The sequence below is a fragment of the Helobdella robusta genome, assembly GCF_000326865.2.
Source record: "Helobdella robusta unplaced genomic scaffold HELROscaffold_20, whole genome shotgun sequence".
NCBI classification, from domain to species: Eukaryota; Metazoa; Annelida; class Clitellata; order Rhynchobdellida; family Glossiphoniidae; genus Helobdella; species Helobdella robusta.
In genome coordinates this window covers 1553272-1570136 of record NW_008704084.1, presented here as the reverse complement: position 1 = coordinate 1570136, position 16865 = coordinate 1553272, and the positions used below count along the sequence as shown (strand labels likewise).

At 33.9% G+C, this 16865-nt stretch overlaps 1 protein-coding gene across 1 annotated transcript; it reads left to right on the top strand.

The window, feature by feature from the left end:
• Nucleotides 1-732: 732 nt before the first annotated feature.
• HELRODRAFT_153263 (hypothetical protein) lies at nt 733-978 on the top strand (the record flags this gene model as incomplete). Its single annotated transcript, XM_009018009.1, has 1 exon — nt 733-978. A coding segment is annotated over one exon (246 nt), but the record flags the coding sequence as incomplete, so codon positions are not given.
• Nucleotides 979-16865: the final 15887 nt, after the last annotated feature.

Here is a 16865-nt window from a genome sequence, read left to right as displayed (position 1 = left end):
GTCGGCACGTGTGGAAAGTGTGAAACCGATTGCGAAGCACCTGCCAATTATCAAACATGCTATTATTAAATGTAAAGAATTAAATTTGTCATCAGAAAGTAAGACTGAATTGCAAGGAATTGAGCGTTATATGGAATCATTCAAGTGTGTTTTAATGGCTACAAAGTTTTAGTTGCTATAAACAATCGAAACAAAATTATTCAAGCCAGAGAAGCCACATTGGATGTAGAAGTAGAAAACATCGACATTCTTCTTGGGGAACTGAAGGATCTACGTGAAAAATGGGACTTATTGCTAGCAGAAGCCAATATAACAGCAGAAACTATGTCGTCGGATATTTCATGTGAAACAGAACTTCCAGAAGAACGCCAAAAACGACGAAAACGTTTTTATGATGAAAATCAACATATGCCAGTAGAAAGTGCACAACATGAAGTGGATGATGATTTTAAAGTGAACGTTTTCTATAAACTTATCGATAGTATAATATCTGGTTTAACAGAGCGTTTCCATATGGCTAGAAATATTAACAATTCTTTCAATTTTTTGTGGTTATTTACAGAACTTGGAGAAAGTGATCTGGAAAAGAAATGTTCTAATTTCTGCAAAGAATATGACAAAGATGTCAGCAGTGACTTAATTAATGAAGTGAAATGTCTAAAATCAATTTATTCGGATACCATACAGAGTGAAAATCTTCATCCCATAAAACTGCTGAATAAAATTTATCAGTTGAAATTGGAATCTATATTTCCAAATATTGTTATTGCCTTACGAATCTTTTGTACAATTCCTGTAACTGTAGCAGAAGCTGAAAAGACATTCAGCAAGCTGAAGCAAATAAAAAGTGTGCAGCGGTCAACTGTGAAACAAGAACGATTGAACAGTCTTGCGACTTTGGCGATTGAACATGATTTGGCAAAGTTATTGAATTTTGATGACGTTATTAACAATTTTGCCTTAGCCAAATCAAGGAGAGTTTGTTTCTAAAACAATAAATACCGATTTGTTACATTTGGATATTTAATTTAAAAAGTAAACTTTAATGTTTTTGTTTTCAAATAAAAACTGAATAAAACTATACTTTGTTTTTGTTGGCTATATCGGTCAATCTTAAATTATAAATATTAAGGTACAAATAGTATACGTATATGATATGCAAATTTTTTTGAATTTCATGTAACCTAAAATAAGATACTTTAGAGGTTTATCTTCCGCGGTCATCGGGGGGCCCGTCACAGTCCAGCCTAGGGGCCCGAAATTTCTGTCGGCGGGCCTGCCAACAACAACAACATTAGAACATCAACTACATCAACAAAATCAACAGCAAATTAACAATACCATCAGCAATAACATCAACACAACACTAAACCAACATTTAACTACATCAATAATATTAATTACCCTAACAAATACAAAAACACCGTCATCCAAATAAAATAACCAGAAATAAAAAGCGGATTAGACGAACCCGTGCATTGAATCAAAAATTACTGTAACGAAATCGTAACAAAATGTAATTGTGATGTAACTTGTAACCAAATCGTAACTCAACGTAACGTAATGTAATGTTCAAGTAACGCACCGTAAAACCAGGTAACGAAGGATGTACATGGCATGAACTGCATGCAATAAACTCTTCCTCATATTATTGCTTATGAGGATGTGGAACTCTGTCGCGAAATAAGAGAAAAATTTTGATTGCGATCAATACCGTTGCAAATTTTCGCAAATGATTTTTTTATTGCGAATGTTCAACTTTATTACAAACACCACATCGGTGTCATTTCAGCGTTTAGAACTAACAACAGCAAATTATTGACACACACGTCTGCAGAGAAATTTTTGTGCGTGCATGTGATGCTGATTATTATTAAAATTTTATCTTTCCTATTGAAAACATTGAAGATTGCTGATAGAAGCTGACGATTCCATCCGAAAAATTTTGAATTTCACTAAAAAAAAAGTAATTGAAAAATGAAATTTAAATACGAGCTACTGACGTATCATTTATATAGCGCCTGATTTTATTTTCTAAAAATTGTAATCCAATTTTTGCTAAACTGCAATAGAGTTCATGTGGATTTGTGTTTTAATGTTTTTTGAAATTCGTAATTGAAATGCTGGAATTGAAAACATTAAATTCATCTTGCATCCTTTCTTGGTGGCATTTATTTTCTGAATACTCCCAAGTGTTTGTTGCAGATGACACTTCAAATGCTCACCAACACTGCCTCTCATCTGCCCAGTCTCCATCCATTTTTCCACCTATACAGCATGTACATATGATTTCTAAAGTCAGCATTTGAGAAGCGCTGCATAAATCCGGTAATACAATACATTACAAAATCCCCAACCAGCACTGGAGTTTTGGACGGCACATCTCAATCCGACAACCTGCCATCACCAAACGGAGTGCCTGGGTAGCTGGTGGGACGCCCTCCGCGGATTTGTAAATTTTCGCGGAAATTCGAAAAAACCCAATTTTTAAGTAGCCAAGTACAACAGAAAATGCAAGAATGGAATTAAATCAATTTAATTTCTCTTCAAAAAATTAAAATGTACGTGAGGATATTCAAAAATAAATCACATGAACAAAAAATATTTCTGTCCATTGATTTTAAAAACAGGAAGCGTATGTGCCCAAAAATCACATTAAAACAAACACATATAAAAACACGCGAAACCAAAAAGACAAAGTCTTTACAGTAAAAACACACAGAAATACATATGTAAAATACATAAATACACACACAAACGCGCGCACAGACACACATGTAAACATTTCCAGACACACAGATACACGCAAACACACAGATTTAAACAGACATATAAACATACGGACACGTTGACAAGCGCAAACAGACAAATAGACACTTACATTCAGACAAAAAATAGACACACTCACAGAAACAAACGCACAGATATATGTATGTATATATAAATATACATACATACATATATACACATACACAAACAGACATACACAAGGAGCATACACTGACATACACGTCTTTCCCAATTAGAATTCACAAGATGCCGGCGCGCTCTCCATAGGTTCTCTCCTGGCCGCAAAAAAGTGTTTGCCTCCAAATGTTACAGAGAATTAACTTCAAAAGAAAATAAAATGGAAATGTTTTCAGATGTTTCCTTGCGTGTTTTCTTCAATGCTTAAGTGCGTCTATTTGTTCTTTCTGTAAAAAAAAATAATTTAAATATTATCATTTTTCTTTCGTGATTATTTTTAAGATTATTTTTTCTACAGTTTAAAAATAACTCTTCCGTACTAGCCTTCCATAATCACTCTTTCTTAATTTTTTTATTAAATTTTGTTTATCATTCTGCGAAATTCCAATCCAAACTTGATTCCCAGAAACATCATCAACAGCAAGAAACGCGTTGTCGCTGTTGTTGAAAAAACCTGTCATTGAAACTGCGAAGTTGATGCGTTGTCGTTTGGATGGCTCGATAGAGTATTGATCGAGTTGGTTGGTTGTTTGTTTTGCAAGTCTCAACGTTCCGTCGAATGGTCTCGTCTAGGGTTGCGATAGGCGATTAATTTTGTTATACGAGCTGATTTAATACGTTTAATACAAAGATACATCCACGCAGTGTCTAGTTAGACCGTTGCAAACACCAAAACTCGCAATGAAATGAGACAGGCCTGATAAGCATGTTATCGCTATTGGTTTCTAAAATCATTATTTTATTTTCCATGCTTAAACCTTCATACTCCGTTGTTTATTTTCCTCTATTTGTAATGTTGTCTTGCAAGCTGTGACAGATTACGGCCTGTCAGATTTTGATTTTTTATATAGTAATAATAAAATTAATAATAATAATAAAATTAATAATAATAATAAAATTTGTGTAGGATCTTGCATAAACAGTTTTCGACTTAAACAAGAGTGAATATTCTACCGAAAGAACATACATCAACCGCATTTAAAACGAATTTGAATATTTTATAACTCGTACAATCTTCACTGGCGTGATTTAAAAACGCTACAAAACAATGGAAGAGCACAAAATATTGCTCCAGGCACTTTCCATTCTCTACGTCATCATCGTCGTCGTCATCATCGTCTTCAGTATTATTGTTATCTTATTATTATTGTTGTTGTTGTTGTTGTTGTTGTTGTTGTTGTTGTTTGTTGTTATTACAATCACTCATTATTATTGTTATTATTATTATTTTATTATTAATATTATTATTATTATGAGCGTCATCAGCATGATTTCGTTGACACCATCATCCGCATCATCCACATTGTTATCATCATTTCTGTCAATCATCATCCCTAACACACACATACGCACAAACAGACACACACAATACACACACACACATACACACATGCACGTACACACAGACACAAACAAACACACACACGTAATCGATAGTTATCATCAAAATACCTCCACACACTCTGAACATTCCACTTCCCAGAGATCCTACCCTCATAACGTGACTTTCATTATTTATTACCTCGATCAAACACCTTTGTATTACTATTTACAAATGAGTAGATCACCTTAATGGGTGTAGGTGCCTGTCTTCTCAATACATATACTTTATAAAATGACCCAGTCTTGGTTTAATCTTCCACCAAAACACACTCATTTAAGCTTAGTTTAACATTCACTCATTCGTTACAAAAATAATTTTATTTATGAGTAACAAAAACAATCGACGAACGGTGCACAACAAATTTGTTCCGCACCCATTCTGGCAGGAGCATGGAGAAGCATGGAAAGTAGATTGTTGAAAATAACAAAGGAGTTTCAATTCAAAACGCTGGCAGCCGCACAAATCTTGCAATGATAACAAAGAATTTGTAAGATGGAAGCCAACTGAACACAGGAGACTGCAACGGCAATGCAGAAACATCCGCCTTCATTCACTTATTTGTTTGTCCGTTGTTGATATTTATGAGCGTAAGAAAGGTTAGTCGCGTGATACTTCTCAATATTTTCATTGTTTTGTCTGAAAGTGTGTGTGTTTGCGCGTGTGTGTATGGGTCTGTCAGTGTCTAGGAAGAACTCTGTTAGAGATTCTTGATTATTTGTATTTGAAAGAACATTTGTTTGCAGATTTTGTTGTGCAAACATGTTTTCACACAGTTTTCCATAACGCACATTGATGCAGTAGCACAAAACACACGTGTTCAGTGCAAACAAGACCGACAACACACAACCATGGAACCAGCATGATGGGATGCAAAACACTGCAGTGCAATTTGTTCTCTCTGGTAGCCAACCAGCCAGCCAGCCAGCCACATTCATACGAACATGAGTTATTGATGTTTTTGTCTTTGTCCTAATACTACAATGTATTCCTGTTCCATTTATTTGCGTGTCTCAGCAGCCGGTTCTTGTGTGTGTGTGTGTGTATTTGTGTGTGTGTATTTGTGTTGTATGTTCGAGTGAATGTGTGTGTGTGTACTTGAATACATTCAAACTCATTCACACAAACACATAAACACAAACAACAACGTGTATACAAATAAAAATACTATTATATACATAGATTGGTAGGTAGGTACACAAATATGTAATTTTATTTGCATTTTGAATGAATTGTATTGTAATAAAAAAAAACTTGCTTTTTGTGTTGTTTCTAGATTGTTGTCTGCATGATTTTGTATTGATTTTGTTTGTTCTCGTAGCTTCATTACGTTTGAACTTTTTAGATTACTGCCCTGAATAATTCCTACAACATTTCATCTTGAAAAAAAATCTTTCTCATTTTGCTCCTCGTCTCTGAAAAATAACTATTTTTATTAAAAATTTATATTTACGAGCGTATTCAGTTGCAACGATTCTTAAAACTAGAAAATAAATTTCCTTAGGACGAATATTAAATTTGGTTTCTAGTTCTCATTAAGATAAATTTATTCATCTCTTCATTCGTCAGAGCTGACGGCCAGTCAAGAAAGCACCAAACGCAATTTGACATTCTGACGAAAGGTTCACCCTCCACTACAACTACCATCAGTTTATACAAAAAAATGTCCATGAAAAAATGAAGTGCTTCGCCTTCCACGCCATACAAAAAAATTTATTCTAAAATTCAATAGATTGGAAAATATTTGCTTATAAAAAGCAGAACAAGGCAAGACAATGACATGCTTGGGTGGCCGTGAAGCAAGCAGGGAACGAACGGAGGGGAATATTTATCTGCCTGCTCGTTCATCCATTCAATAACATCATTTCCATTTAATAAGCAAACACAACTAGCTGGGATTTTTGTTTGAAAAGTTAATATAATAAAACTTTCGATTTAATTTCCATTTGTAGGTGGACGGACAACCATTGGATGTGCATGGCTAGAATGACGTTGTCCCTCACAATCACATCCAGCGATGATACAAACTTATTTTGTTATTTTATTCTTACGTGCATTCCAAAGTTCCATGCGCCACTTCTAAGAACAATCTTGTTACATACCAAGCCATACATACAAATGATGGGGGTGGAGGGACTTGTACTTTGTGCACTGTCAGCAGCACACCATGCAAGGAAACAATATCTACGGGCAGAAAAAAATATTTGAAGTCGTGTTGTCTTGTTGGTGGTGGTGGTGGGGGGGTGGTGCAATTTGTATGGAAGTGGTGGTGGTGCGATTTGTGTGGAAGACATCCCTCGTGCCATCTGTCAAAAGAACTTTACATTCGAAATGTGTAACAAAAATTGTGATTAAATAACAAACACTCAAAAAATGTTTATGATACAAAAAAGCCGCTATCATTTAATAGTCTTCACAAAACAAAAATTTGCGGTGCCAACCTATTTCGGTGTTTTCATCCGAGCGACAAAGTGTCTTGAATTAAAAATTTATTATCTTGAAGTTTTTTTCACCCTCCTAGCCAGGAATTCGTTGAAAATCATTAAAATGTCTATGAATTTTTTTGATGCATAGTGAAACAATTAATTGAAAGATTAAAACAAAAGGCGCATTTTCCACAACCCAAGTTCCAGTTGATGGTTAAAATGCATCTGCTACAAAACATACTCTCTTTTTTATTTTGACTTCTCATTCAAATTATAGTTCGTTTTAACTAGAAATATTCCTCAGTTAGATATTCATTTGTTGTTGGTTTATAATTCTTCTCTGGGGAATGTTTTTAATTCAGAAAGCACACAATGGTGGGACTGAATTTGCATTTGAAAGGCAGATGAAAGCTTTTTGCGAAAGTTAAAATGATGTTTGATTGGAATATTGATTGACCTATGTTTAAAGGAGCTAAAATTTGATGTGGTACCCTTAAATTCCTCACTGGTGGAATTGTTTAAGATTTGAAAAATGTGTTTGTTGTTTTATTTGTTGTTGTGTTTGTTGCGGTAACCAAAAGTCAATCTATTGCTCATTTCTTCGATATCTGTAATGATTAATGATTGATTGACGTTTAATTTAAAATCGCGCAACTGCCGTGCGATAGGCATCATTACGTCTCACTACCGTTGCTGCAACATCAACCCCGCAATGGACATCTATTTGTTTCTCCGAATGTCTGTGTGCATGTGTGTTAATGTTTGTTAGAGTGAATGTGTGTGTGCTATGTGTGTGTATTGTGTGTGTGTGTACTGTTTGTGTGTGAGTTTGTGCGTGTTTTTCAAGTATGCACGCTCTTATGTGTTTTCGTTCGAGTTCGTTTCTTCGCCAACGTTTTGCATTCGATTAAAATTAGAAATGAAGCATAAATATAATGTAGGAATGTTTGAATGCTAGCGCGTTTTTACATTTTCCACACAAAGAGGATTGTATGTGTTTGTAAGATTATGTGTCTGTAAGATTGTGTGATTATAAGATTGTGTGTCTGTAAGATTGTGTGATTATAAGATTGTGTGTCTGTAAGATTGTGTGTTTGCAAGATTGTGTGTTTGTATTCATTGGCTCCATTGAATTTTCAATTTGAAGGTTGAAGCGAGAACATGTATTGTATTTGTATAGGTGCAAACGCAAGCGCTAACTCTTTATCATTATGTGTACATATACACGCACACATTATGTGTACATATACACGCACACATTATGTGTACATATACACGCACACTTACACACACATACACTTCAACACATTTAAACACATACACATCCATCCATACACACACACACACAAACTTGGATAACTAAGTAATAGAAGAGACATTGAAGAAGTTGCACAGATATGATGGATGGATGGAAGGATGAGCTTAATGATCCATCACGTGTAATATATCATTACGATATTTTTAAATAATCTTCTTGCTTGCAATTGTCTAAAATTTTCTAAAAAAAAAACCTTCCCATCATTAAAATTTATTCTTGTTTGTTAAATGCAACATAGTTGGCGTTTAACCATACATTCAATAGGATTTAACTGATGAGTGTGTTGTGTGTGTGTGGGTGTGTGTTTGTGGTTGAAAATCAAAGAATGAACGGATGAGTGAGTGAGTGAGTGAGTGAGTGAGTGAGTGAGTGAGTGAGTGAGTGAGTGAGTGAGTGAGTGAGTGAGTGAGTGAGTGAGTGAGTGAGTGAGTGAGTGAGTGAGTGAGTGAGTGAGTGAGTGAGTGAGTGAGTGAGTGAGTGAGTGAGTGAGTGAGTGAGTGAGTGAGTGAGTGAGTGAGTGAGTGAGTGAGTGAGTGAGTGAGTGAGTGAGTGAGTGAGTGAGTGAGTGAGTGAGTGAGTGAGTGAGTGAGTGAGTGAGTGAGTGAGTGAGTGAGTGAGTGAGTGAGTGACATCAACAACAATAACATTAACATCAACAACAAACACAACAACAACAACAACAGCATTTCCAACGTCAAACACAACACAACAAACAACACAACCAACAATAACATCGTGAAACGTAAATCAACTGAAAACATTCCCAACACTACCAACGACAAAACAACACAAATAACTGCGAGTGTTATTATCATATTATACCAACATAGAAAGCAGACAAACTTTCGGAAAAAATATTTTAACATTTCTTTGGTCGACCACAAGCGTCCATAAATTATGGAAAGGAGAACATTTTCTATTTTCACTACACATTATTGTGCACTGCACACACCATACCACACCACAAAAACTTCACCACACGACACTACACCACAACAACTTCACCACACCAAACCACACTACAAAACATAACGTAACCTTACATAACAAAATATAGAGTAACACGCGATGTAACATAACATAAGATACTAGACTAGGTCTGCAGCTGGCTTGCAAAACAACTTCACTATACAACTACACACACAATGAGTAGATACAAAACTGAAATAAGAAAACAAACAAAATCCCAAGACCATCCCCACTTTACGTCAACAACCAACAACAACAAACAACAATAGCCAACAACAGCCAACAACAACAGCCAACTGCAGCGCATATAGAACGAACATACAGTGATTGATGATTGAAACATGAAACAAATTATTTCAAATTATCTCATAAAAATATTAATAATAATCAGAGATTAAATTTCTGACAATTTTGTGAAAAGGAAAGCAAGAAGATGATGATGGTCAGGCAGACGATGCATTTGACGTCATGTTGATGTTATTACACGCTCTTAGGTTGAAAATTCTTTGGTTGAAAACTCATCAACTATTATTTCTTAGTGTCATTTCTATAATTTCTGATAATTCCCTTCCTAAAAACTTTCCATCTCAAAATTTATCTTCTAGTGTACCAATGATTGCTGAAATTAAATATATTCAATGAAAAAAATGTTCATAAAAACATTTGCAGACGTTGTGTAAATGTAGGCTTTCCCAGAAGAACCAAAAAAACTGACTGGTCATCTATGTGTTTGTTCTGTCCGTTCTACTGCCCACTTCCACAATTACCACCACCACCACTGCCACATCCTCTACCATCACCACCACTACTCACCACCGATACCACTTTCTCTACCATCATCACCACCAACATCTCAACCACCTCAAACTCCAACACCACCAATGTGTCATGAGCAAACATTCAAACTTCTTGGTCCCGGGCACATCTAACTTTTTATAACTACGCAAATATTTGCACGCACACACGCACACACACACTATCTTACGCATACGCACACACACGCACACACACACACTAACTTACGCATACACGCACACACAGGTACACACACATACAAAAACATATACATATATACACAAGAAGCATACACATACACATACACAGACACACACGCGTCCGTAAGTTCGTTTATTTGTGAAGAATTTTATTTGTATGTCAGTCAATATGAGTTTTTAAGGCAAATTTTCACTTCAATCTATTTAAATATTTGCTGAAAAATTGAAATGTCTTCTTTTTCATGTGCTGTACTGAATTGAGTTGAGTTGTATCAAGTTGTATGATGTGCTATTTGTTGATACGGTGTTTATTACGCAGTGACCTCTGTATCATCTTTGTCATGTGTATCACCTGTTATGTGTAATTATATGATATCATGTTGTATCATGCTATGTCATGATGTATCCTGTTGTAACATGCTGTATCATACTGTATCATGTTGTATCATGTTGTAACATGTTGCATATTACATTACAAGTTACAAGTTATTTATTAAAAAAATCACGTTCTGATCTGATAGTCCTGCTAATTTGCAGCGCTGTTCTTGTTAATAAGAATGATGAAATGTATTGTATTGTATTGTAAAGTAGTGTACAGTATGGTATTGTAATGTATTGTATTGTAACCGTATCGTATTATATCTTATAGCTGTAAAAAGCATCGAAAGCAATTACAATCAATGATGATCAACTATAAAAGCGTGGGGGATAAATTGAAAGTAATGGAGAAGTTTTTATTGACGGACCCAAAATGATGTATTGATGATGCAATCACTTTGGTGGGATAGTTTCTCTCTCTGGTTTTGTGGAAGTTTGTGTTGTTGTTGCGTGTTGTTTTTCGTTGTGTAAAGTTGTGTGCTGTTGTATGTTAATGTTTGTTGTTGTTGTTGTGTTGTTTTGTTGCGTGTTTTGAAGATAGTGTAGAATTGTGAAAAATTTTGGTTGTGTTGTATTTGTATGGTATCATTTATGAATAACCAGATTTTTAATTATATCGTTACGCTATCATTTCATCGCGTATCCCAGCTGATCTTATTTCCAACTTGAGATGAACATTTTCAAAGTTTTTCAACATTCAACATCAACATTTGTAATGCACCCACAAATGATTGACACACACGGCTTCTCATATATGTTAATTATTCCCATCGTGCGCCATCATTGCAAACATCATTAACATAATTTTTTAAAGTAAAATTCTCGAATGAATAAATTAATAAATTAATACAGAATACAGCACACTTCATTGTGACAACAACTCCACCACAAACAACTACACCACGGACAACTCCATCACGAACAACTCTCCAACAAACAACTCCACACCGGATCAGATGAGTTTTTGATGAAATGCTTCGAACAATGTCTTGAAAAATTAAGTAAAAATTCCAGAAAAATAAAACTAAAAAAAAATACCAAATAAAAAGGAATGAAAGGAAGATGAATAAAAATAAAAAGCAGAGGAGAATGACCAAGTGGCACATTAGTTGATAGATGGCGCGCATGCTCCGTGCACAACAACCAATTGCTGTTCAGGTATTCATCCAATCCAATCCTATCTTCATTGTTCACGATTTTATTATTACTCTTATTATTGCTATTTTCATTATTATTTTCATTTTTATTATAATCTATTGTTGTTATTAATTTAAATATTAATATATATATATATATATATATATTTATTTATTTTTATAGGTATATATATATGTATGTGTGTGTATGTGTATGTGTGTGTGTGTGTTCTTGTAATGATTTGGGTGTGTGTGTTTGTATTTATGTGTTTGTTTGTGTGTGTGTGTGTTTGTGTGACTGTGTTTGTGTGTACGCAATTTCTTGCCACTTTTCGTTTTTAAATAGTAACAAACAAACAAACAGAAGCCCCCTTCAAAGGTGACTTATGAGAAGATATCATAACAGGGATGGAAGTATTTGGCCTGTTTTTTGTTGATGTTGTTGTTGTAGCTGGTTGTTACTGTTGTTGTTGTTGATTGTTGTTGGTTGCTGATTGTTGTTGGTTGTTGTTGTTGGTTGTTGATTGTTGTTGGTTGCTGATTGTTGTTGGTTGTTGATTGTTGGTTGTTGTTGTTGGTTGTTGATTGTTGTTGGTTGTTGTTTGTTGTTGTTGATTGCTGTTGTTGGTTGTTGTTGTTGTTTGCTTGCACACTTGACTTGCTCTCTTGAGCCAACAAATTTCTTGCCACGTAGTTGAGATGTTGTTGGCATGCTGATAATATTATGGCGATGTTATAGTTGTTATTATTAATTTATATTTATACCATATTATATTATATTTAAAATGTAATTATGTTTAATACGTAATAAAATCGTTATTATATGTCATAAAATTATGTCTTTCAGTTCATTTTATTTTTTACGACAATGAAAGAGTGTTTTCATTATTATTACTATATTTATTATTATTATAATTATGAAAGTTATTATTATTATTATTAGGTTGTTATAAGTTATGGATTCAGGGGGAGGGGGTAGCGGGAATGCCGTGGTTTTTCCCCTTATCAACAGTCAACAACCATTGAAACTCTCGTCAACATTGATGCTTTCATTTCATTTTTTAAGTAATGAAACAATCTAAAAACAGTTTTACGACAGCGTATTTTAAATTGAAACACATCCCTTTAAAAAAAATATTATGATATAACTAGTTAATATAACTATATATATATATAGCAACCAATATATATGCTAGTTATATATGAACTAGCCCATATATATATATACTAGTTATTATATAACTAGTTGATCTAGCTAATATTATGATATAACTATAACTATAATAGATATGACTAGTTTTTGACCACCCGCTGTTAAGTTTTGGCCCCCGTCATGTGGTCATGGTCCGCCCTTTGTTTTTAATATTGTTTTGATCTTTTTGTTATTGTGATGACGTCATTTTAATTGTTTGGTTGTTTGATTGTTGCCAGTTTCCGGCGTTTCTTCACGCCTATCTCTTTTCCGTTTTTTTCCGATTTTATATCTGGGTATTGTTGATTTTGTTAAGGTTTAAATCTGTTAAGTATTTAATTGTGTTTTGAATGCTAATTGGATCTTCAAATATTTGTTGCATTTTAATTGGGATAGTGATTAGTGCATACGTAAGTTACGAATAAGCCATTTCATTGATGTGCATTTAAAATGGCAAAAAGTTTTCTATTCTTTCTTTTGAAGGGAAGTTGCAATGAAAAAAGTATCAAATTTTTAAAATTTTGAATTTTTTTCAGAAGAATTTTTAAAAGAAAGCCATTGTGAACTATTTTGTCGTTATTTTTAGAACTGTTTTTTTATATATTTATATAAGTTGTCGCTATGATGATCTGCTAAAAGATTTTATTTGTTGTCAAATGCTGCTATGGTAAATTTAATTCTAGATATGAGATTCGAAAAAGGCTTATCACTCAACTGCTTGTTCAGATCAAAATGTAAACTAACGAGCCTAAACTATCTTAGTCACTAAATTTCAATTTCTAACTTTCGTTTTAGAACACTTTCAACATCGGACTAATTAGTTAAAAACACCAAAAGCCTAGTCTAAACGAAAACTGGCAATTCTACAAAATGATTTTTCCACAAGTTAACGTGCAAATTTTTTCAAAAATAAATCTAGCCCTCACAAAAAAGGAAACTCAGTAAATTTTATAAAAGACAAAAATAATTGAGAAAACATCCTACTAAACTTTTCGATAGGAACTCCAAAGAGATCGTTAACATCTTCAAACCACAAGACCATGAAGAATGCACACGAAAATATTACGCAATGTATTCGTGTTTATACCAACCAACTCATAATTGGACAATGTCAAATGGTAGGGGGGTCTGGAGATGTGCCGAGAACTGCAACGAAACGGGCCTCAGAGAGAGAGAGAGAAAGAGGAAGAAACAAAATAAATATGAAAGGGAGGTTGGTGTGGAATGGATTAGGAGACTTGGACGGAAGGATGGAAGGTGCTGAGTATAAAACAAACCTGAATATGAATACGAAGAAGGAAAGTAAATAAGAGAAAATGAGAAAGAGGGAAAAAGTGAGAGAGAGAGAGAGAGAGAGAGAGAGAAATAAAAAAAAGAGAAAAAAGAATACAGACATATTAAAAAAATAAGAAGATGAAAGGAAAGATATAAAAAGAAAGAAAAGTAGAATGAATGTGACCCAGGAAGACATAAGTCTTAATAAGCGGGCCATAGATTATGGTACACTAACATGTCTGACATCAGATGGAGGTGTCTGCTTGCACGCCTCCATGCTTCATGGCTGCATTAAATTTAATGGAATTTATCGAGAAACTCTAATGAAAGTTAATCATTAAAAATGTTTAATGGATTTATCGCGCCACTAAGATGAAAAACAACGAAATAAAATGCTTCATCGCTTCGCTGAAACAATAAGTTAGTTTTTTAAACTGCATAATGTAACGGCAGTTAGTAACTGGACACTCAACCACTTTAAACATTTCCAACCAATCGAACGCCAACAAAGCTGAGACATCAAGATCCACCCCAACAAACATTGCAACAAAAACAAAATTCACTTAACTTCAAATGGAAAATTTTGAAATTTTTTTTAATTTGAATAATTAATTAAAAAATGAGTAAAAATAAAAGAACGTCAACTAGTTGAAGCAAATATGCTCTAACGTTGAGATTAATTGCGTGAAATCCTCTCGACACCAGCGTCAACATTCAGAGATGTACATCCTTACAATCACAATCTCCATCACCACCCTCATCACATCCAACTGAATCATCATCATCAAATTGGCTGTGTAGCAGCTTAGATGCATTTGGAGCATTTCTGCTGAGCCGATTTATAACTTGGTGAACCAGCCTTGTAAAACAATGTCTAACAACAACCAACAACACACAACAATACACAACAACACACAACAATACACAACAACACACAACACACAACAACACACAACAACACCAACAACACACAACAACACACAACAACATTACCTTACAATATATAACAGTATATAAGAACGTACAAATTATATGTCACTTTGTAACCTTAATAAAAACAATTATTGGCATAAAATAAACAAATAGCATGTATAAAATATTTAAAACTAGATTCCAAAAATTTCAATATTTGAAAAACATCACCATCAACTTTTTCATAAATGAGCCAAAAGCAAGCAGCTGCACACATCACCACAGAACCGAAACACTTTAAACAACTCGTAATAGTATTTAACAATGACGAAGACGGCGTTTAAAAACATTATAAGAACACAAAATAATGAGCAGACGTTGTTTAGTGAGACAACTTGGCCAATAGAGACGCCATTCCTCGAATTTTCGCTAAGTACGAGCCACTTGGTTCAAACGCCAACCACGCAAAATTTAATTTTTTTTTTTATTGGGTATAATATGAATGCAGTAACTAGAAAATGAGTTAAGAACATTATGCAGATTGCAAACGGCCTCGATTTTGTCAGTATTGTACAGCGCAACAGGGAACATACAAAATACACAACAACACAATAATAAACAACTCACAGCAACAGCTAAGCAAGCAACAACAGCACAACACAAACAACACAAAAAACACCAGCAAAAACAACACAAACATCAACAATAACAACAAAAACAACAACACAAACAACTACACAAACAACAACACAAGCAACCACATAAATATGAGTATAAGCTGCACATTAACACAACTTCAACGCATCGTAAGAGGAACATTCAAGATATCTCCCTAAAAATACATCAGCAAAAACAACATTTTAGTTCCTCGCTACTATTTCTGCTCCAACATCAACTGAAACATGTTGCTGTGTTGTTGTTTATGTTGCTGTGTTGTTGTTTATGTTGTTTGTGTTGTTGTATTTGTTGTTATTGTTGAGGACAACATCATTACATCAAATAAACGACCTTCATAACATCATCATACCTCAACACGACAACATCAACACAACAACATCAACACAACAACATCAACACGACAACATCAACAATTTACATCAACACAACACCAAAGGCGTCAACAAAACGCTATTATTTTAGATTTCACTCAACACGACTATCACATGTATGGGTATTTACCAATATTAACCTTATAAATACACAAAATGCACACAACATATAAACAACAACAACAACATTAACAACAATAAAATCAGCATTAACAACTCTATTGATGGCTTTATTACTGTTGTAATTATTTTTAATAATAATAATGATGATAATAATATTAAAATAACAATAATAAATAACAAAAATAATAAATAATAATAATAATAATAATAAAATGTAAATGTTAGAATTTTTTTTAAAATCACCCTCATAAAATTAACAGAATTATTTCAAATTTGTATATAATTGCATCTGTTTTACCATGATGAAAAAAAAATTGTGCTCCTAACATTTATACATGGTTTCTAATATTATTGGCCACAATGCAACATCATCATTACAATCATCATCATCACAATCATCGTCATCACAATCATCATCATCATCATCACAATCATCATCATCACAATCATCGTCATCACAATCATCATCATCGTCATCCCAACTATCATCATCATCATTTGCCAACATCATCACTATCATCGTCACCATTCTTCATCTTCATCATCATCATCACAACCATCATCATTATCATCATCATCACAACCATTGCCATCACCATTATTATCATCACCACAACCATCATCATTATCATCATCATTACAACCATCACCATTATCATCATCATCACAACCATCACCATTATCATCATCATCACAACAATCACCATTATCATCATCATCACAACAATCACCATTATCATCATC